Raw genomic sequence first — 24,964 nt, forward strand, 5'->3', positions numbered from 1 at the left:
TTTACAGTAGCAATTATTTATGCATATCAAACCATTTGGAAAGAAAATGTAAAAAAATTATGATAGAAAAATTATTATTATTATTATTATTTCAGTGCAGCAACATAAATTGACATATTTCCCTGTCATGTAACTTTAGAAACAATTTATTTATTTGTATTACATTTATTTTTATTTATTTTAAGTTATTTATTTTGTATTTATTTTTTTTCAGTTTAATTTATTAATTGATTGATTTTTGTTTTATTCATTAATTTTTATTTTTCATAGATTTTAAAAAAGATTGTATTTTTTACATTTAATTTTATTATTTGATTGATATTTATTTATTTATAAATTTGTATTTATTTTAATTTTTAATTTTATTCATTTTATGTATTTAATACAGTGCAGTAAATAAAATTACCATCTGTTATTTAAATTCATTTATTTTGTATTTTTTTATTTTAACTTTAATTTAATGTTATTCATTGATTGATTTTTATTTTATTTATTTTCATTTATTTAATACAGTGCAGCTAATTAAAATTAACATCTGTTATTTATTATTTATTATTATTTATTTTGTATTTATTTTTAATTTTAATTTAATTATATTTATTTATTGATTTTTATTTTATTTATTTGATTTAGATTTTTTTAAATTTGTTTATTTATTTTATTTATTTATAACAATTTTTATTTATGTATTTAAAACAAATTCAAATAATGCATTTAAGACTTTTTTTCATCCTGAAAGAGAAAAAAAAGAGAAAAATTATATTTATAATTTGATTTTGAATGCATTGTTAACATTTATACATTTTGATTTGCCCGGACATGAGGATGAGAAGGGGAGAGATGAGCTGTTAATTGAACACTGTAACATCAACACTGCACTGCAAAGGCTTGTTTTTCTTCTTGTGAATCTGAACACGTTTGCCAAGAACGCTTGTCCAATCCCGCTCTGTAATTTATTGTCTTCAGGCTACAGTCTCTTGCTTCGCCATGTACATTGCTCATGGCGTGTACATGGATGGGCGGGGAGGTAACTGAAAGAAAGATCCGGTACAATAGTGTAACATTTACAGTAAAGCAGAGGTAAGGCCCAAAACACCTGCAAACCTCAGCAGACTTACACCACAACACTGACCGCCCAAAGATAATCACTCGCCATACGTACTCTACACTAAAAGAAATATCTTATTAAGGGTTTTCCTGTTTATTTGTGGTTGCGAATTGCATTATGAGATGTTGGTCTCTGCTCTGTCCACTTTTGATGTTGAAAATTCAACTCTACAGTATAACAAAGTGACTTTTGTTCACATTTTAGTCGTTTGAGATGATATAATGTATAAGAAATAATACCTAGAGAGTAACAAAACAGAAAATGTGCTGCAGTTTATTACATGGGGTTTGTGACATAATACACAACACCAACCCAGACAATATATCCCTCCAAACTATTACAATTGTTCATAAAAGTCCCTTTTTTTTTACTTTTTAAGGTTAAAAGTTATTAAAGGAATCCCATAATGCAAATCAAAAGCAGAAATAAATGAGGAAAAATAGGAAAATGTGTAATAAAATATGTAAAACTGCTCATGTATAAATATTTTTGACAGTGTAGGGATGGAAATGAGTTATAAAAAATGAGTATAAAAAGTACTGTTTTTTATTATTAATAAATATTAAATTTTTAAATATAATTTGTTTTATTTAATAGTGTCAATAAAAATTTTATTCTTATTTTAAACATAATTTATAATTATTATTTATTTTTTATAAATTTGTTTTTACACATTTTCTTTTTTCTTTTTATTATTTTTTATTTTTTATTTGTTTATTTTGTATTTATTAATTATTATTATTATTAATATTATTATATTTATTTACTTGTTAGTTAGTTTAATTTAAATGTATTATTATTAACAAATGTTATTATATGTATTAATATAATTTAAGATTTTTTATTTCATAGTTTTTAAACTAGATTTAATAACTATTTTATTTTTATTAGTTTTATATTTAATTTATTATTATTATTTAATTTTTATACATTTGTTTTAACATTTATTTTTATTTATTAATTATTATTATTATTATTATTATCTATTTATTACTTAATTACATTTTAATTTACATTTTTATTTATTAATAATAAATATTATTATATTTATTATTATAGTTTAATATAATTTATTTTATTCAATCGTTTTTAAACAATAGTTTTAATAACTATTTTATTTTGTTATGTTAACATATAATTTATTATTATAATTTATTTTTAATATTTTTATTCTTTTTGTTTGATTATTGGTTTGTTTATTTTTATTTTGTATTTATTATTATTATTATTTAATTTTTATTCATCTATTTTTTTTACTTCAGCCAAAATAAAAAAATAAAAGTTTCTTCAAAAGCAAAATGTAATAGGAATTAATTTTTTAAAAATATTTTTAATATTTTTAATATTTTATTTATTTATTTTTGTATTTATTTATTATTTATTAATTTGTTTGTTAAGTTAATTTGACTTGTATAATTTATGTATTATTAATAAATATTATTATATTTATTATTATAATTTTATATAATTTATTTTATTTAATTGTTTTTAAACAATAGTTTTAATAATTTTTATTTTATTATTTTTACAAATAGTTGATTATTATTATTTAGTTTTTTTACATTTGTTTTTATTTATTTATTTATATTTTTTATTAGTTTTTTATATCTTTAGTTGTTCATTTTTATTTTGTATTTGTTTGTATTTATTATTATTATTTATTTATTTTTATTTCAGCCAAAATAAAAGAAATAGAGTTTTTTCAGAAGCAAAATATAATAGTAAATACAATTAAAAAAATGTCCTTGTGCTGTTAAAAATTATTTGCAAAATATAAAAAATATGAAAACATTTTATTTTGTCTTTACCTTTTTTGTTAAGTCACAGTTTTTGCTAAAAGCAAGCAAGTAAGAAAACCAACCAATGGTGTAAGAAAAGTAATATTTTTTCCCTTAAATTAAGTTCATTTTTCACAAGACTTAGTATCAGTTTCTTTAAGTAAATGTATGTTGATTTTAAACATTGTATGAATTTGCACAAAAAAAACACCATTCTTAGTGTAAAAATAATGATTTATTAATGATTCACTGAACTGAGCTGAACTAAACTTAAACTCTAAAAAACTGAACTACACTGTTCCAATTTACTATGACCTTTTATGTGAAGCTGCTTTGACACAATCTTCATTGTAAAAGCGCTATACAAATAAAGCTAAATTGAAAAAATGAAATTCGCAGTGTGATATAAATGCTCAAATCAACACAACAAAAGTGAAAGAAAAAGGCTTAAATGAAGATTTGACACCTGAATGACGTGACTGTGGTGTATGCGAGGGTTGGTGTAAACCACAGCCAATTGTAAACAAGCTGTGAATATCATCTCGATGTAAATGTTCATAATGTGAAAGTGAAAACAGCAGCAGTGGAGTGATATTGAGCTGTTTTTCCAGGTCATGTGATCGTTGGCTTTGCCATGTATTATTTCACCTATGACCCCTGGATTGGGAAACTGCTCTACCTGGAAGATTTCTACGTCATGAAGGAGTATCGGGGTATGAATGTGAGCTCGTCATTTTTAGATGATCAGATTAGTGAGACACTGTAATGTAACACTTTTCTCTCAACACAAATTAGGTTTCGGGATTGGGTCTGAAATCCTGAAGAAACTCAGTCAGGTGAGTCTAACCTTGACATCTGTTTCAGTGGGCAATGAGTGAGCTGTTCCTCTGTTAATCAAACCACATTCAAAACAAATGCACTTCTTATATATTTGCAAAAATAAATAAGTAAATAAAAAGAAGAGCTTCAGTGGGGAAAAGTGCAAAAGTATGTGTCACAACTAAAAAAACAAGACGTGGAACCCAAATGCAAGTAAAAAGTCTTTATTGCTTAACTTATGTTGAGAAATGCAAAAGCAATCGTTCGTTAATTGAGAAAAAGAAGTGCGTGTAAAAGAAGTGCACAAACCGTACATGCATTTAAGAGTGAAGAAGAACGATTACAGTAAATGTGGAAAAAGTTCACAAGTGAACGTAATAATAAAAAATATAAGTTGGAATTTTTTTAATTTACATGCATTATTTTTTCACAATTACATGCACAATTATATGCACTTATTTTTTGACCATTAAGTGCTCTTGTGTAATTGTAAAAGGTTTACTTAATAACAACAAAAAGTGCATTTATGAAAAGCACACAAGTGCACTTAATGGTAAAAAAAAGAAGTGCACTTACAGTTAATGTAAAAAAGTGCATAGGTGAACTTCATTATTTAAAGTGCACGTATTTGTGAAAAAGTAGTGCATGTAATTTTGAAAAGCACATGTGCATGTATTTGTAAAAGGTTTTCTTAATAATACCAACAAAAAGTGCATTTATGAAAAGCACACAAGTGCACCTAATGGTCAAAAAAGAAGTGCACTTACAGCAAATGTGAAAAAGTACACAAGTAAACTTAATAGTAAATGATGTGCACTTAATTGTTAAAAGTACACATAATTGTGAAAAAGTAGTGCTCGTAATTTTTAAAAGCACATGTGCATGTTATTAAGTGAACCTTTTACATTTACATGCACATGTGCTTTTCAAAATTACATGCCCTACTTTTTCACAAATCCTGTAAATGCACTTCTTTTTGACCATTAAGTGCACTTGTGTGCTTTTCATAATGCACTTTTTGTTGTTATTAAGTAAACCTTTTACAATTACAACAAAAAGTCATTTATCAAAAGCACACAAGTGCACTTAATGGTCAAAAAGGAAGTGCACTTACAGTAAATGTGAAAAGTGCACATAATTGTGCATGTAATTGTAACTAGTAATGCACGTAAATTTGAGAAGCACAAGTGCACATAATTATAAAGTTGACTTAATAACAAAACTTTCATTTAGTGCACAAGTGCACTAAATAGTGAAGAAGTGCACTTACAGTAAATGTGAAAGTGCACATAATTGCAAAAAGAGCACAAGTGAATTTTATATTTAAAATAAAGCATACTTGAATGTTAAAAGTGCACAAGTGCACATAATTGTAAAAAGTAGTGCACATGATTTTGAAAAACAGAAGTGCGCATGACTGTAAAAAGTGCACATAATAATAACAAAAACTGCATTTGTGAAAAGCACACATGCATTTAGTGTTGAAGAAGAGTGCTTACAGTAAATGTAACAAAATGAACATAATTGTGAAAAGTGCATAAGTGAACTTAATAGTTAAATAGTCCACTGAATTGTTAAAAGTGCATATAATTGTGAAAAAGTAGTGCATGTTATTTTTAAAAGTACAAGTGCACATAATTGTAAAGTTGACTTAATAATTACAAAAAGTGCACTTTTAAAAAGCACACAAGTGCACTAAATAGTTAAGAAGTGCACTTACACCAAATGTGAAAGTGCACATGATTGCAAAAGAGCCTAAGTGCACTTACCATTGAACAAGTGCACTAAATATTGAAGAAGTGTGCTTACAGTAAATGTGAAAAAGTGCACATAATTGCAAAATGATCGCAAGTGAACTTTATATTTAAAATAAACTGCACCTAAATGTTAAAAGTGCATGTAATTGTAAAAAAGTAGTGCACATGATTTTGAAAAACAGAAGTGCGCATGACTGTAAAAAGTGCACATAATAATAACAACAAAAAGTACATTTGTGAAAAGCACACATGCATTTAATTTTGAAGAAGAGTGCTTACAGTAAATGTAACAAAATGCACATAATTGTGAAAAGTGCATAAGTGAACGTAATAGTTAAATAGTCCACTTAATTGTTAAAAGTGCATATAATTGTGAAAAAGTAGTGCATGTTATTTTGAGAAGTACAAGTGCACATAATTGTAAAGTTGACTTAATAATTACAAAAAGTGCACTTTTAAAAAGCACACAAGTGCACTAAGTAGTGAATAAGTGCTCTTAATTTCAAAAAGAGCACAAGTGCACTTACCAGTGAACAAGTGCACTAACTAGTGAAGAAGTGCTTATAGTAAATGTGAAAAAGTGCACATAATTGCAAAAAGAGCACAAGTGAATTTAAAATATTAAATAAAGTGCACTTAAATGTTATAAGTGCACTTAATCGTAAAACAGTAGTGCATATAGTTTTGAAAAGCACAAGTGCATGTAATTGTAAAAAGTGCACTTAATAGCAAAAACTGCACCTGTGAAAAGCACAAAAGTGCACTTAATAGTGAACAATTGCACTTACAGTAAATGTGAAAAATAAGGGCACATATTTGCGAAAAGTGCACTTAATAGATAAAATAAAGTGCCTGTAGTACACATAATTTAGAAAACCATATGTAAGCATAATTGTAAAAAGTGAACATAATAATAACAAAAAGTGCACAAGTAAACTTAATAGTTCAAATGAAGTGCACTTAAATGTAAAAAGTAGTGTGCATACTTCTGAAAAAGCACAAGTGCACGTAATTGGAAAACATGCAGATAATAATATCACTTGTGAAAAGCGCATGTGCACTTAATAGTTAAAAAGAAGTGCACTAACTGTAAATGTGAAAAAGTGCATGTAACTGTGAAAAGTGCACAAGTAAATTTAATAGTTCAAATTAAGTGCACTTAATTTTTAAAAGTGCACATTTGTGAAAAATTAGTGCACATAATTTTGAAAAGCACAAGTTGAATGTTCTACTGCAGAAAACCTACATCTTGTATGACCTGTAGATGAGTAAATTAGCAGGAAATCTTCATATGTGGGTGGGTGAACTATCCCTTTAAGACTTAAAACATGTTTTCTCCTCAAGGGCTAAAGTGCAGTGTACATCAGAGCTCAAAGTATACAGCACTAGTTAATCATTAGTGATCAGGTTAATGATCTAAGCTTTTACAGCCGTCTGATCTTCCCCCTGCTGAGTGTATGCTCATCATGTGTGCTTGTGTGCAGACGGCGGTGAGGACGCGCTGCAGTAGTATGCACTTCATAGTGGCAGAGTGGAACACCACCTCCATTGAGTTCTACAAGCGGCGAGGAGCGTCCGACCTCTCGCACGAGGAGGGATGGAGACTCTTCAAGATCGACAAACAGAGTCTCCTCAAGATGACCAGCGAGGAGTGAAGCGCTCTGGAGGACCACCTGCTGTTCAGTTTAGTGGACACAACTTTAAAAGTCATGGTGCATCTAAACACATGCTGCGTCCCAATTCGCATTCTATCCATCCTATATAGGAATGTTCCAAAAAAAAAATCAGTTCATCTTTAAATGTAAAGCTGTTGCTGCAACTTTTATTTCAGTATCTTTGATATATTTGCAACTGGAACAGAATATTGATTAGGGGGTGGGGCTTTATTTCAGTATAATGATGTATTTTAGATTGAAACAGGATATTGAATAGGGGGCGGGGCTTTATTTTAGAATGATGATGTATTATAAACTGAAACAGAATATTGAGTAGGGGGCGGGGCTTTATTTTAGAATGATGATGTATTATAAACTGAAACAGAATATTGAGTAGGGGGCGGGACTTTATTTCAGTCTGATGATGTATTTGCAACTGAACCAGAATATTGAGTAGGGGCGGGGTTTTATTTCAGTATGATGATGCATTTTAGACTAAAACCGAATATTGAGTAGGGGGCGGGGTTTTATTTCAGTATGATGATGCATTTTAGACTAAAACCGAATATTGAGTAGGGGGCGGGGTTTTATTTCAGTATGATGATGCATTTTAGACTAAAACTGAATATTGAGTAGGGGACAGGGTTTTATATTCAGTATGATTATTTGCTACTGGAGCTGAATATTGAGTAGGGGGCGGGGTTTTATTTCAGTATGATGATGCATTTTAGACTAAAACTGAATATTGAGTAGGGGGCGGGGTTTTATTTCAGTATGATGATGCATTTTAAACTAAAACTGAATATTGAGTAGGGGGCGGGGTTTTATTTCAGCATGATGATGCATTTTAGACTAAAACTGAATATTGAGTAGGGGACAGGGTTTTATATTCAGTATGATTATTTGCTACTGGAGCTGAATATTGAGTAGGGGGCGGGGCTTTATTCCAGTATGATGGTGTATATATGCAACTGGAACTGAATATTGAGTAGGGGGTGGGGTTTTATTTCAGTATAATGATGTGTTTTTAACTGAAAACAGAATATTGAGTAGGGGGCGGGGCTTTATTCTAGTATGATGGTATATTTGCAACTGGAACTGCATATTGAGTAAGGGACGTTTATTTTATTTTAGTGTGATGATGTATTTCAAACAAACAGAATATTAAGTTGGGGGCGGGGTTTTATTTTAGTATGATGATCTGCTTTCAACTCAAACTGAATATTGAGTAAGGGGCGGGGTTTATTTTTGTACAATGACATAATTCCAACCAACACAGAATATTAAGTTGGGGGCGGGGTTTTATTTCAGTATGTTGTTGTCAACTTAAACTGAATATTGTGTGACAGGGTTTTTTGTGTGATGTATGTCCAACTGAGACAGAATATTTAGTAGGAGGCTGGGCTTTATTATAAGGTTTCTCTTCTCAACTTTAACTAGAGGTTGAAGAGGCATGGCTAAAATATCTCACCCAATCTGTCAAACCTTCGTTAAAGTTCAATAAAGATTAACAAAACAATTGTGTTTTAGTGGATTTAGGCGCAGGGTTTAATTGTTTACCTTAAGACTAACAATGTGTGCTTGCAAAATAAACATTGTGCAACAGCACACGTCATCATTTTGATGCATTTTGCTTCCTAAATATTTATATAGGAAAACAATTATAAATTCTGAGCTAAAGTAAGGATTTGGAGATGTGTAATTCTGTCAGTTTTAGACAAGACTAATGTAAATATATTCTTTCCTTTTCTCTTTTGACTTGTATATACATCATATTTACTTCTCTTTTCAGGTTATCTTAAATGATGTTGTAATAAGCGTGATAGACAGAGAATCAGAGCATGTTGTTATTCAGTCTTCTGCTGTTGTTGGCGTGTTCATTGCTCTATGACAGATTGCTGAGACATTCTTGGGGTCTCGGCCAAGCTACAGTTACATGTAATGGCCTGTTGCTTGCTGTTTTTCTGCTGTATTTCTGCTTTATGAAACACTGTAATTAAACCCAGATATGCTATACATAACGAAATCCTAGTGTGATGCTGTTTATTGTCAATGTTTTGGTTGTGCATTAGCTTTGCATTCAATACAGTGTGGGAAATAAGTACAGAACACGTCACCATTTTTCTTAGAGAACATATTTCTAAAGGTGCTGTTGACTTTGACTGAGCTGTTGATTTTTTTTTAACTGGATGTTGGTAACCACCAAAGAGATTCATATGTGCAAAGAAAACAAATCTAATTAGTTTACAAACAAGTTATACATAATAAAATGAAATGACACAGAGAAAAAAAATATTGAACACATGAAGAAAGGGAGGTGTAGTTTGGCAGTGAAAGCCCAGACAGCAGCTGAAATCTCTAAGTAGTTCTTCAGCAACACTCTGCCCTTCATCAGTGTAAATGAACATCAGCAGCTTCAGCCCAACAACTACATTAGCAGGAGGATGAAGATGAAACCATGATGGACATTTCAGCAAGACAGTGAGCCAAAACACAGCCAAGGAGACTCTCAGATGCTTTCAATTAAAGAAAATCAAGCTGTAGAATGGCCCAGCCAATCACCTGATCCGCATCCAACAGAACAAACAAACAAAAAAGCTCAGATTTGATAGACGAGACCCACAGAACCATCAAGATGTTTACACGTTTAACACCTCTTTAACACAATATCTTGCACAGTATTGTCCTGTTTGATGTAAAAGTACTTGTTTAGTTAGTTTAAGTGTGCTTTAACACCTACACTTTTGTTTCGGAACGTGTCTCGTTTGCCCAGTTAGCGCAGTTCGTTTGGCATATGTAAACAGGGCAATCGCGCTATGTTTCGCGCCAAAGTAATCGCTCCGAGATCTCTTGAATGAGGTGGTCTCGGCTCGATTGAAACGAACCCTGGAGCAGTTCGATTGTAGTGAGAAAGCGATCCAATCCGAGCGCGGTTATATCACAGTGTTTTATGGATGTGTAATAGGCTTACGGCTATATGAAGAGAGAATTATGAGTATGGCGGAAAGTTTCGCGAGTCTCCGGATGCCCGCAAACGAGTGATGATCTCCCGGTAATCTCGCGTCTTCCTCCCGGTCCTCAAATAGGCATCGTCTCCCACCCTTCTCACCCCTCCCCACCGCATCTCTCCTCAGACACATCGCGCGCGCGCACCCTGTCAATCACCACCAAACCACCACCTCTCCTGACAGCTGAGCGGGACGCTGCAAAATAAACCCTGACACTCTGACCAATGTAAGGAGAGTTTACTCACACGTGACTTATTTTAGCTCTTTTGGTCCGATTAGAAACTTTGCAGTGTGAAAGCGAACCGCTCCAAGAGCAAAGAGCAACAATGTAACAATTGTAATCTCTGTTTCGGAACAACTGAGTCGATTCACAGGTGTGACAGCACCCTCAGGTCATGTGTATAGTTATCTATTTGTAGTATATGGATAGTTAGATTACCGCTCTGTTATGTAGAGGTTTGAAATGGCTGTTACGTCCAATGTGTTCATATTTTTCCTGCAAGACACCACAGTTAATTTCACTTTGTCCACACATGTCGCGGGATGACAATAAAACTTGACTTAACATGAGTAAACCCATTGTAAATTGGAATTGACTTAACTTTTATGATTATGCCTATCTATTAATATCTTTAAGAGAACGGGTTTACTCACTTTTTTAAATAAAGCCATGTCATATTTATATAAAAAAAACAAGTCATACATACTAGATAAACCAAACTGAGTAAATTGGAATTAAGTTGACTCATTTATGTAGTTCAATTATTAATAATTTTAAGCCAAGAGGGCTTTTTAAACTAACATCAACTAATCACTTTTAACTGAGTATTTATGATAGAAAATGAGTCATAGATACTAGATAACAAACCAAATTAGGTAATTGTAAAATAGAATTAAGTTGACTTCTCTTTTTTATATTTATACAAATAGTTTATTTATAAATAATTTAAAAAAAAAGTTGACATTGCATTTATATTACAAAATACACTCACAGGCCACTTTATTAGGAACACCTGTCCAACTGCTTGTTAACACAAATTTCTAATTAGCCAATCACATGGCAGCAACTCAGTGCATTTAGGCATACATGGTCAAGATGATCTGCTGCAGTTGAAACCGAGCATCAGAATGGGAAACAAAGGGGATTTAAGTGACTTAGTTTGAACGTGACATGGATGTTGGTGCCAAATAGGCTGGTCTGAGTATTTCAGAAACTGCTGATCTACTGGAACTATAACGCACAACCATCTCTAGGGTTTACAGAGAATGGTCTGACAAAGAGAAAATATACAGTTCTGTGGGCGCAAATGCCTTGTTGATGCCAGAGGTCTGAGGAGAATGGCCAGACTGGTTCCAGCTGATAGAAAGGCAACAGTAACTCAAATAAGCACTCGCTACAACCGAGGTCTGCAGAAGAGCATCTCTGAACACACAACATGTCCAACCTTGAGGCAGATGGGCTACAGCAGCAGAAGACCACACCGGGTGCCGCTCCTGTCAGCTAAGAACAGGAAACTGAGGCTACAATTCACACAGGCTCACCAAAACTGGACAATAGAAGATTGGAGAAACGTTGCCTGCTCTGATGAGGCTCCATTTCTGCTGCCACATTCGGATGCTCAGCTCAGAATTTGCTATCAACATCATGAAAGCATGAATCCATCCTGCCTTGTATCAACAGTTCAGGCTGGTGGTGGTGGTGTAATGGTGTGGGGGATATTTTCTTGGCACACTTTGGGTCCATTAGTACCAATTGAGCATCGTGTCAACGCCACAGCCTACCTGAGTATTGCTGCTGACCATGTCCATCCCTTTATGAGCACAGTGTCCCCATCTTCTAATGGCTACTTCCAGCAGGATAACACACCATGTCATAAAGCGTGAATCATCTCAGACTGGTTTCTTGAACATGACAATGAGTTAACTGTGCTCAAATGGCCTCGACAGTCACCAGAGCTTAATCCAATAGAGCACCTTTGGGATGTGGTGTAACAGGAGATTGGCATCATGGATGTGCAGCCGACAAATCTCCAGCTACTCCATGATGCTATCATGTCAACATGGAGCAAAATCTCTGAGGAATATTTCAAGTACCTTGTTGAAATCAACACAAAGGATTAAAGCAGTTCTGAAGGAAAAAAGGGGTCCAACCCGCTACTAGTAAGGTGTCCCTAATAAAGAGGCCAGTGACCGTAAGTCATAAATACAAAATAAAAGGCAGCTGTGAGAAAAAAAAAAACAATGGTTTCTAAATGGTTGGCTAAAGCAGACTCTAAATCATCAGTCCTTATTTTGCTGGACTTGTCAGCTGCTTTTGACACTGTCAACCACCAGATCCTGCTATCTACGCTCGAGTCACTGGGCGTTGCGGGCACTGTTATACAATGGTTCAGATCTTACCTCTCTGACAGGTCATTCAGGGTGTCTTGGAGGGGAGAGGTGTCCAACCTACAGCATCTAAACACTGGGGTACCTCAAGGCTCTGTTCTTGGGCCACTTCTCTTCTCCATCTACACATCATCTCTAGGACCAGTCATCCAGAGACATGGATTCTCCTACCACTGCTATGCTGATGATACCCAGCTATACTTCTCTTTTCATCCTGATGATCCCTCGGTTCCAGCTCGTATCTCAGCCTGCCTGTTGGATATTTCACACTGGATGAAAGATCATCATCTTCAGCTGAACCTCGCAAAAACGGAAATGCTTGTAGTTTCTGCCAACCCGACTCTACACCATAACTTTTCAATCCAGATGGACGGGGCAACCATTACTGCATCCAAAATGGTGAAAAGCCTTGGAGTAACGATTGATGACCAACTAAACTTCTCTGACCACATTTCTAGAACTGCTCGATCGTGCAGATTTGCACTCTATAACATCAGAAAGATCCGACCCTTCTTATCTGAACATGCAGCTCAACTCCTTGTTCAAGCTCTTGTTCTCTCCAGACTGGATTACTGCAACTCTCTACTAGCTGGGCTTCCAGCTAACTCTATCAAGCCTCTTCAACTGCTCCAGAATGCAGCAGCACGGGTTGTCTTCAATGAACCTAAACGAGCACATGTCACTCCACTGCTAGTCCGTTTGCACTGGCTGCCAGTTGCTGCTCGCATCAAATTCAAAACTCTGATGTTTGCCTACAAAGTGACTTCTGGCCTAGCACCTTCTTATCTGCGCTCACTTCTGCAGATGTATGTGCCCTCCAGAAACTTGCGTTCTGTGAATGAACGTCGCCTCGTGGTTCCATCCCAAAGAGGGAAGAAATCACTTTCGCGAACGCTCACGCTCAATCTGCCCAGTTGGTGGAATGAACTCCCTAACTGCATCAGAACAGCAGAGTCACTCGCTATTTTCAAGAAACGACTAAAAACTCAACTATTTAGTCTCCACTTCACTTCCTAAACTGCAATTGCCTCTTTGAATATCACACTAATTGTACAAAAAAAAAAAAAAAAAAAAAAAAACTACTAACACTTCCCTTCTTAGACTTTACAGACCTGAAACTTGCCTTTAGTACTTATTCATTGTTGCTCTTAGTTGTGTAAATTGCTTCCTTGTCCTCATTTGTAAGTCGCTTTGGATAAAAGCGTCTGCTAAATGACTAAATGTAAATGTAAATGTAAATGTAAAACATCCGCACAACTGCTTCCTTTATTGAAAGGTTTTCATCCAGTCTGTACATTATTTTACAGATACACATTGAAATGCTTGGGCTTTTGTTGCGTGGAGCTGCTGGAAATGACTGAATCCAGGATGTCGTCAGAGGAAATCTCCAGTATGTCTGGATTCCTGCTGAGAGCGGATGGGAGCGAGTCAATGCTGATTATTTTCAGCACATTCACACATACAGTCCTCACCAGCTCAGACTGCTGCCGGAAAACACTTATATATACAGTTGATGACTTCATGACTAGCCATCCTGTGAATTTTTCATTCTTTATAAAATACACTCACTGGCCACTTTATTAGGTACACCTTACTAGACACGATGCTCAATTGATACTAATAAGCCCAAAGTGTGCCAAGAAAATCTCCCCCACACCATTACACCACCACCACCAGCCTGAACCACTGATACAAGGCAGGATGGATCCATGCTGTCATGTTGTTGATGCCAAATTCTGAGCCGAGCATCCGAATGTGGCAGCAGAAATGGAGACTCATCAGAGCAGGCAACATTTCTCCAATCTTCTATTGTCCAGTTTTGGAGAGCCTGTGTGAATTGTAGCCTCAGTTTCCTGTTCTTAGCTGACAGGAGCGGCACCCGGTGTGGTCTTCTGCTGCTGTAGCCCATCCGCCTCAAGATTGGACGTGTTGTGTGTTCAGAGATGCTCTTCTGCAGACCTCGGTTGTAGCGAGTGCTTATTTGAGTTACTGTTGCCTTTCTATCAGCAGGAGCCAGTCTGGCCATTCTCCTCTGACCTCTGGCATCAACAAGGCATTTGCGCCCACAGAACTGTGTTTTTCTTCATGTGCTTTATTCGTTAATTTAATAAACTAAAATAATCACGTTGTGTTTTTGTCTTTTATTTTGTATTTTAGTCATGTTCTTCCTGTTTCCTGCCATGTGTTTCATTAGTCCTGTGTCTCATTTCCTATTGGTTGTTTTATGTCATGTGACCCCCCTTAGTTTGGTATATAAAGCCCTCATGTTGCGTTTGTTCTTTGTTGTGTGTGCCTCTGCTATTGGTGAGTTTGGTTTTAGTTTTATAATGCACTATGTTGGTTTAGATTTGCAGTGCTGTGTTTTGTATAATTTGTAGCGAGGCGTTGAAAGTTGTAGTGGTGGGCAAAGCGAGGCTTCGTGAAACACTGAAACTATCGAAGCAAATGTGTCGAAGCTTCGAAACGTTTCGAAACACCACTCTACGGTGACACCTAGTGGTCATTTTTTTGTATTTCACTGAAACAGCTTCAGCAAAGAACAGTTGAGCAAATTGAGGTATCAAACCCTACTTTGTAGCCTTGAATTATCAAATGGTTTAGTCGAGCGGTTAGAGTTTGTGACTTCCATGTGGGAATAATGGGTTCGAAACCAGATTGACATAATTGTTTTGAAATGCTTTAAAACCAGTTGGTAATGCTTTGTTATTGTATCGTTTTGTTTCAACATTGCTCTGACATACGAATAAACACCTTGTAAATAAATTTGTATTGTTTTGTTCATAAAACAGGGTTGTTACTAGATCAGATACAGTTGTGGTTAGAAGTTAACAATAATTATTTATATTATTAATTAAATTTCCCATTGTATTTTATTAACGTCTATCCAAAACCTAAACCCATCACAGTACTGTAAAAATATGAAATATTGTTTTACAGTGTTACAAAAATGATGCTAAATTGATGGCATATCCGCAGCTGTATCCTATCTAGGCTACACCATAAAACAGTAACATGATTAAAATACATAGAATCATGATTTTGGAGTATTTGTACTAGTCGAGATTCGAACCCAAAATATATTTGAAATATAGTACCATAGTGCACACGCACGGTCCACTAGGCCATACTAGACAGAGTTATAATGAAGATCATGCCAGTCAAATGCAGATTCTCCGGGTCTTGAAACGCCTCTGAAATGATCGATGCTTTGAATCGCTTTTGTCACGTGACCAAGTGTTTCGAAACACTTTAGTCACGTGATCTGGGTGTTTCGGATCATGCTTCGGTGCAGTTTTTCGAAACACTTGCACTTCGGGATCTCGACACTGTGTCGAAACGTCAGTTTCACGTCAGCCATCCCTAGAAAGTTGTAAAACCCGTCTCTACAGTGGTCATTTTTTATGTATTGCTCTTAGAGGTGTGAACCTATACTGGTCTCAGGTTCGATTCAGTTACGATTATCATGCCATCAATTCGGTTCAATTCGAAATCTCGGTGCATTGATGATGCTTTCCAAACACAGTGTTATATTTTGGGGGGAGGCTATAACAAGCTGTCTGTATAAACACATTCACTAACATACACAAACATAGACAGCACCAAACACACACACACTTAAGCCCTCGCAATATGCGCAGGGCCTGATTAACATAAGGGCTAGGTGGGGCTGAAGCTCCATGGCCCATGGAAAAAGGAGGCCCTGGAATGGCTCAAGAATTAATTTGTGCTTTGACGCTGGAAAGGCCTCCGTGCATTACGCTTTTCTCTCGTCGATAATGTAAGTTTTTCTTTCGGTTCGCTGCTGTTCAAAACAGTACAAACAGTGACGCCGGTGCTAAACTCGGGCTCAGAGTGGCTGTAGCAAATCAAAGTATTGAAAAGCCCAGTTTGAGTCACCGATAAGGGTGATCAGATGTCACAATTTTCCCAGAATCATGCTGAATGGACCGCACGGCTGTTACAGACTCAAAAACCGGCGCGCGCCTGTACAATACATCACACAATATAACAGATACAGCGCGCTAACAAATCAAATAGCCTACACAAGCAGTAATAAAAGTGTCCATCTTCGTGGAGTATGTATATGAAGTACATGCACTCGGTTATGCTTTACAGTAAGTCTGACTGAACCAGTTAGAAAGCAAGCTTTTTTTATTTTATTTTTTTTAATTTTTAAATTTTTTATAAATGTTTAAGTTCCCCTTTTATGAAAATGACAGAATAAAATGAAGCAATGAAATATTGGTGCTGGCTATCATCAGACAATAGGCCTGTATCCAATGTAATAAATAAATAAAAAAAAACAAATAAAAATAAACTAAGGATGCTATAGCCTTCTGTAAGAACAACATTTTATTTATATATATATATATATATATATATATATATATATATATATATATATATATATATATATATATATATATATATATATATATATATATATATATATATATATATATATATATATATATATATATATATATATATATAAAATTGGGCGAAGCAGTGGCGCGATAGGTAGTGCTGTCGCCTCGCAGCAAGATGGTCGCTGGGTTGCTGGTTCGTTCCTTGGCCCAGTTGACTTTTCGAGTGTAGTTTGCATGTTCTCCCTGCGTTCGCATGGATTTCCTCAGGGTATTCCGGTTTCCCCAACAGTCCAAAGACATGCAGTACAGGTGAACTGGGTAGGCTAAATTGTCCGTAGTGTGTGTGAATGTTTGAGATCGGTTGCTGCTTGAAGGGCATCCGCTACGTAAAAACTTGCTGGATAAGTTGGCGGTTCATTCCGCTGTGATTAATAAAGGGACTAAGCTGACAAGAAAATGAATGAATGATATATATATATATATATATATATATATATATATATATATATATATATAATTTTTTATTTAGCTATTTTATTTATTTTTTGTGACTTAAAAAAAATAAAAGGGGGCCCTTAGATTTGCTAAAGCCCCAGGGCCCAATGTGTTCTTAATCCGGCCCTGACTACACCCTAAACAAAATCTGACTGTAAGCTAATTTCTTGAGATCTCAACTTGAGGTAGAAAGAGACCAAACTTAAAAACATACTTCATCTAATAACTGAACTTTTTTATCTATTTATTATTTAATAATTTTTGGGTGAACTATCCCAATAAATCTATGCTCTAAAGCAGGGGTTCCCAAACTTTTTAGCTTGCGACCCCCAAAATGACAATGCTAGTGACTCGCGAACTCCAATATCCTCTGAGGTGGTTTATATATATATATATATATATATATATATATATATATATATATATATATATATATATATATATACACACACACAGAAACCTTGCATGCAATAGCGCACACACCAATAGACCCAAGTTTATTCTTAGTTTAATCTTTTTTTAATGTATGTCAGTGCTGTAAATGTGCCAGAAAGTTTAACCTGATGTTATAAAATCAATCTGCTGCATCTGACACCATTGGTGTGTCTTTAAAATTATGTAATTTCCCCAGGGGTCGCAATCCAATAGAACTAGTTACTATAAGCTACTGTAGTAACTATATAGTATATATTCACTATAAACAACAATTTTTCTTTTCAGTAGTTTATTGATAAAGTATGGTAATTCTTATTCTTAAATAAATAGATTTTTGGAAATCACCAGGCGACCCCCCCCCCCCCCCCCCTCATTGTCCCGCGACCCCTTGGGGGGTCCCGACCCCCACTTTGAGAACCACTGCTCTAAAGTACTCAACAATTTAAGTTAATGTCATATTGTGGTTTTTAAAATAGCACGATGGATTTAAATGTAAAAAAAAAACGCATACAACATATATAAATGTAATTAACCGTGGTTCTTAGGTGCTGGAAAAGCATTCAAATGCACCTTGAAAGTGCTTGAAAAGTGCTGGAATTTAAAGTTGGAAAAGGTTTAAGAACTCCGAGTCAAACTAAAAAGCAAACCTCACTGTATATCCACTACAGCTTATTCATTGACTGAGTCTCTTGTGTGTTGCGGCTGAGAAGACACCTTCCGTTTTAAATGGTATAAAGAAACCCAAACAGCATTTGCGAGACAAAGACCAGTGGAAGTTACTGAGAAGAAACACTTGTATAAATAGCATCCAGCCCTGCATAGACTGTTCACTGTTGTCTAAACATAAATGACAAATGTGGAAATATTATTTTAATACATCCTGTTTTCACTCAGCCGAGGCCTTTGATATCAGCAACATAACCTGCAGCTCTGTTCCTGTCAATGCAGCACTGTTCTCATCACTGTACTTTCCATTGCTTTACTCTGTGAATAGTAGAAACGTGTGTTTGCACATTTGTGTGTGTGTGAACAGGGCTGATTTAGTGATTTGGGGGCTGAACTCTTTGTAGTTTTTAGCTCTTGGTAGTTTTTTTTTTTATTATTTAGCTTTTTTTAATCTTCTCATCACTTAATCTCATTTTCTCTGTTTTATCTTGATGCAACATTAATTTTCCTTCAGCTTAGTCACTTATCAGGGGTCGCCACAGCGGAATGAACCACCAACTTAAGCACGCACACAAAAAAAAAAAAAACACACACAAGGACACTCCATCCATCTTTTTTATTTATTATTTTTTGTTATATTATAACTTATTTATTTTTTTATATTTATTTTTATATGTATTTATTTTATATTATTTATTTTATTATATATTTGTTTTTATATCTATTTTTATTTATTTTATTTATTTATTTTATATTGTTTATTTGTTTTTATATTTATTTTTGTTTATTTTTATCTTGATGCAACATTAATTTTCCTTAAGCTTAGTCCCTTATTTATCAGGGGTTGCCACAGCGGAATGAACCACCAACTTAAGCACACACACACACAAACACACACACACACACACAAAACACACAAGGATGCTTATCCATCCATCTTTTTTATTTATTATTTTTTGTTATATTATAACTTATTTATTTTTTAGATTTATTTTTATATGTATTTATTTAATATTATTTATTTATTTTATTATTTATTTGTTTTTATGTTCATTTTTTATTTTATTTTATATTATTTATCTATTTTATATTATTTATTTGTTTTATTATTTAATTATTTTTATTTATTTTTATCTTGATGCAACATTAATTTTCCTTCAGCTTAGTCCCTTATTTATCAGAGGTTGCCACAGCGGAATGAACCACCAGCTTAAGCACACACACACACACACACACAAACACACACACACACACACACACACACAAAACACACAAGGACGCTTATCCATCCATCTTTTTTATTTTTTATATTATAACTTATTTAATTTTTTACATTTGTTTTTATATGCATTTTTTATATTTATTTATTTATTTATTTTTATTTATTTTTTTATAGTTTTTTTTTTTTTTTTCGGTATTTTCACATGTATTTTTGATAGGACAATAGAGAGAATTGACAGGAAAGCATGGGGAGCAGAGAGAGGGGAAGGATCGGCATAGGACTGCGAGGCGGAATCAAACCCGGGTCGCCGCGAGCACCGGAGTGCATGTGTCCGCACTAACCACTACACCACTGGTGCCGACTTGTTTGTTTATTTTATATTATTTTTTATCATAATTTATTTGTTTTTATATTTATTTTTATCTTGATGCAACATTATTTTCCTTCAGCTTAACCCCTTATTTATCAGGGGTCGCCACAGCGGAATGAACCACCAACTTATCCAGCATATGTGTTACACAGCGTGTGCCCTTCCAGCTGCAACCCAGTACTGGGAAACACCCATACACACACACACACACACACACACACACACACACACACACACACACACACACACACACAAACACTCATACACTACGGCCAATTTAGTTAATTCACCTAGCGCATGTGTTTGGACTGTGGGGGAAACCTGATTTGACAGCTGGACTGCTCCTTGATTGGGCTGTAAGACTATTTTGTGGTGTTGTTGTTAGGTTAATTTCATTTGTTCGACCCTCATCATACAAAATATGATTTAAAATGATGTTATGTGCATAATTTATACTTCTGGATAATTATTGGGGGCCCTCAAGTTTCCTTGGGGCCCTAAGCTGCTGCTATTGGTTAAATCTGTTCATGTGTGTTTGAACAATAACAACAATGATTTGTGTAAGATTATTGTACAAAAAAAGACACTTTAACACTTAATTATTAATGTCAATAAGATTTGAATGTGACAGACTGATTAAAAAGGAAATATCAAAATACATTAAAGTTGCAAGATAAAAGTTTTTTTTTTTTTTATTGAATGCCGTAGCAATTTTATGAGGTGGCACGGTGGCTCAGTGGTTAGCACTGTCGCCTGCTATAGTGACCACTGATAAATATGGGACTAAGCCAACGCAGAATGAATGAACGAATGAGTTGAAGAGAAAAATTAATCTCACAATATTTAATTAATTGCTTTTTTTTTTCAGATATTTCCTAAATGCTGTTTGATTATTTTTTTCCCCAAAACCTGTTTTTGTAATTAATATTGGCTTTAGCTGTATTTTCATTTTTGTTGTTGTTGTTGTTTCAGCCAAATTAACAAACATAGTGCTGTTTAATTCAGTTTTATTTCCAACACATTTTGATTTACAAATAATATTGACCTTAGCTGCTGCTGTTGACAAATTAAAATAAAAAGGCATTCTCCAGAAGAAATATAATAATAGGAAATGTCTTTGCTCCATTAAACATCACTTGGAAAATATGAATAATATTGAATATGACAGGAGGGCTAATAACTGTCTTCAACTAGATGCTTGCGATTGGACTGCATTATTTTCCATATACGCCAGCTATAAAATCATGCTCAAGTGAACTTAAAGATGAATGCAGAAATATGTTGTATAATCTGCAAACTGATCAGCTATAAAACACAAAGCCTGAAATCAAGATAAGTGTCTGCCAGACTTCAGTGCTGTTACATTTGCTTCAAGTATCAGCTAGCAGTGGAGTTAAGCAACAGGCTTTCGTGCTAACTGTGAAATGTTGTTCCTGTCTTGGCTTGATGTCATGACACCCTATAGAAAAGCTGTCAAAACACCCTGCATTTAAATAGACTTTTATATTTAACTCAAATAGCTTGTGGTGTTTGGTTGTGGTTTCCAAACCATATATATTCCCCCTTTAAAGGCCAATGTAGGAGTGAAAACAATCATGGTCACCATATTGATGATACTGGCCACTTGGAAGGGCCCTTATGAAGCAGTTTTAAGTGTGTGTGTGTGTGAGAGAGAGAGAGAGCTTGACTTTAGATGTTTATACAACAGTTCTGTCTAGTTCTTGAATCTGATTGGCTGATAGCCATGAGATATTCTGCCAGTAACAGCCCTCGTACCACCCCTTCACCCTTGTGTATTACTCTGCCCACATACAGCAACAAGCAGAGGACACTCTACACAGAGGCGATTTTAGGATTTTCATTTTAGGGAGGCTCAGCTCCTTATATATAAATCCCAATATTACATTTATTAGTAATTTAATAGTAATACACCTAAAAATGTTTAATATGGGTTGTATACTAGTATTCCACTGTATTACATAGACAGTCTGTAACGTGGAGACTGACACGGAGGGATCCATTTTGCAGTATTTATTAGACACAGTTCAAACACAAACATCCAACACGCACTAAAGTGCGAACTCACATCAACAGTATTCAATAAAGATCGTGGGGCTGGTGGCTGACAGACACAGAGTGGTTTACCAGGCATAGATCAGTGGCAGGCGGCATGGTTCAGAGTCCGTATAACAAGCGTGGGTCAAGGGCAGGCAGAAGGCAACTCAGAGTCAGAAACAGTCCGGGGTAATGCACAGAAGATCAGGCAGGGAATAACGCTCAGAAATGCTGGCTGGGGCTAAACAAGACTTCACAATGAACTAGTGTTAGAGTGTGGTTTATATAGGGAGCGTGGGTCGTTAACGGGATTCAGTTCAGGTGTGTGCACAATCAGTCTAGGTGGATGATGTAATGCTTAGAAGTCTGGGGATGGCGGCCTCTGCTGGCCAGCGAGGGGAATGACTGGGACTGAGTCGGTGACAGAGCCCCCCTCCAACGAACGGCTCCTGAAGTGAGAGGAATTGCGACGCCGGGGTCTTCCAAGACTTCGCAATGATCTAGTGTTAGAGTGTGGCTTATATAGGGAGCGTGGGTCGTTAACGGGATTCAGTTCAGGTGTGTGCACAGGCATAGCATTTGAGTACCGAGTTAGCCAAATAGGCTCGACCCACCTGTTTACTGTAGTAAAAATCACTTTCTATATTCAAGTGTATTTATTTTTTTTGTTTCCATGTATTAAATAAATAAACTGCTACTTTTCTAATTAAATGGCATACATTTAAATATTTTAAACTTACCAGCTAATTCCCTTATTTTACAATCTGAATGATAATAATAAATGGCCGTTTTTTAATGGGCCGTTTTCACTGAGTGGTACGGTACGGTTCGGTTTTGGTTTTTTAACAGTGAAAACGGCCATAAAAGCGTACCAAACCGTACTGTACCACTTTTTCGGCACCCTTTCGAAAGGGTACCAAAAGGTGGAGCTACATGTGCAGCTGAACGCTGATTGGTTACAGAGATGCGTCACGAGCTCGTTGAGGTCAAAAAACAATTTCATGGTCTTATAATCTGCATTTATTTTTACCTAATTATCCCAGCGACTCCCGTATGAATCGTCCAGTGATTCATTTGTTCCCAAACCCCTCCTTAGCGCGAAGCTAATCTGCGCTGATTGGACCAATGACAGTCTGTTGCGATTGGTCGACTGCCTTCAGTGAGAGAGTGAAATGCCCAATAGCTAATCAGCAATATAAAAGTAATCACAGTTCATACACGCTCCATAGTGTAAGGCGTGGAGTTTAGCTGCCAGTGGGTGAATGTAAATACAGACGATGGACTTGAAAATTCAGACGATTAACTATTTTATTGAGCAAAAACTCCAAAAACTGTCGAGGAGATATCCAAGCTTGTCTCACTGTGCTCTTTTCACAGACACACACACACACACACACACACACACACACACACATTGCCATTGTCCGCGCACACAAACAAAAAAACACACACAGACCTTCGGGCGACAACGCGCGCGCACACACACAAACACATACACATACCTCCGGACGACAGCGCACGCACACACACACACACTACCCTCATCCACGGAGCTCCGTAAACATAGCAGCCCGCATCGCGTGACTTTGCACGCGATAAGAGAATATTCCAGTAGTTTCAAACTGCTTGGTTATAACGCTGATGTTTCATCATTGGGTAGAGGCTTGATAATATCCATCTGCAGTGTGACTTCAATCGACCGGCGTGTTTGTGTGCGTGTGTTTGTGGGTGTGTGTGTGTGTCTGCGTTACTGCGTCAGAGGGTGGGGCCTCAGGTTTGAAATCTCCCGGGTTTGCGCGTGCACGTGAATAACTTGGTTTCGTTCGTACGTCATGGCGAAACACCTAATGACTCGGTATCAAGGAGACTCGTTTGAAGCACTATGAGTCGACTCTTTTATAGATGAATCAACCGTTTTAAACACTGTACACTAACAGATTTAAGCCTTAGCTGGATACTTCACTTCACTTAGAGCTGTGTCGCACACTACATGGAGGGGAATTTTCAAAAACCCATAATATGGGCTCTTTAAGTTCTCTATTTTTAAACTTTCGATTTTGGCATCCTACCTCACAACACGGCGTGTTTGCTATTGCAGCCAGGGGCGGACTGGGACAAAAATTCAGCCCTGGCACTGTAGCCACACCAGCCCACATTACCACACCGACACAGCCCCACCAACAGACACGCACATTTACTACTTATATTGGTGTACAGATAGTGAAATAATATAAGCAGAACCATATATTTAATAGATATTTAAACATTTAATGTATGTAACTGGAACAAAAACAACCAGTTTATAACAAATTCATACATACAGTAAAACTAAATTAAAATAATATGTGAATCTCGTAGAGTCCGTGTGCTACCTGTTTATACCATTTATCTGCTATTTATTATAGGAGTAACCTGTGAATGTATATCAAACACACACACACACACACACACACACACACACACACACCTTTACAAACAAATGGACATGCAGCACTACATTCAGCATACTTTTGTTCACAAACTATACTTGTCATTCTCTGAAGTGTTGTTCTTTATTGGCACGGTCTATAGACTATGTTGACAGAAAACACATTGTCTGATTCTACATCTACTCATCCATTTTAACTCTGTAACTCTGCAATTTTAATATGCCTGTATGGCTGTCTGAGATTATACTTGTTCCTCACTCTTGCCTGACTCTTATTGTGTCCATGCTTCTTGCTGGTCTCTGCAGTCACTTTGTCATCATTATTTGAATCACTGCTTATGCTAGGCTTGACTCATTCTAGTTTTTAATAAATATGTGCTCATGAAACAATAACAGGTGACCTAAAGAAT

The 24,964-nt window shown here is 35.3% G+C and overlaps 1 protein-coding gene across 2 annotated transcripts in view; it reads left to right on the forward strand.

Annotated features, from left to right (window-relative positions):
- sat1a.1 (spermidine/spermine N1-acetyltransferase 1a, duplicate 1) overlaps positions 1-7,246 on the forward strand; it is an 11,160-nt gene extending 3,914 nt beyond the window's left edge. The window contains 3 exon segments of one of the 2 annotated variants that reach the window (NM_001030199.1): positions 3,498-3,599; positions 3,682-3,722; positions 6,947-7,246. In NM_001030199.1, coding sequence (NP_001025370.1) covers positions 3,498-3,599; positions 3,682-3,722; positions 6,947-7,117 — 314 coding nt within the window. In that variant the 3' untranslated portion in view covers positions 7,118-7,246. 2 annotated transcript variants of the gene reach the window in all.
- Positions 7,247-24,964: the final 17,718 nt, after the last annotated feature.

The sequence above is a fragment of the Danio rerio genome, chromosome 5 (assembly GCF_049306965.1).
Source record: "Danio rerio strain Tuebingen ecotype United States chromosome 5, GRCz12tu, whole genome shotgun sequence".
Taxonomy (NCBI): Eukaryota; Metazoa; Chordata; class Actinopteri; order Cypriniformes; family Danionidae; genus Danio; species Danio rerio.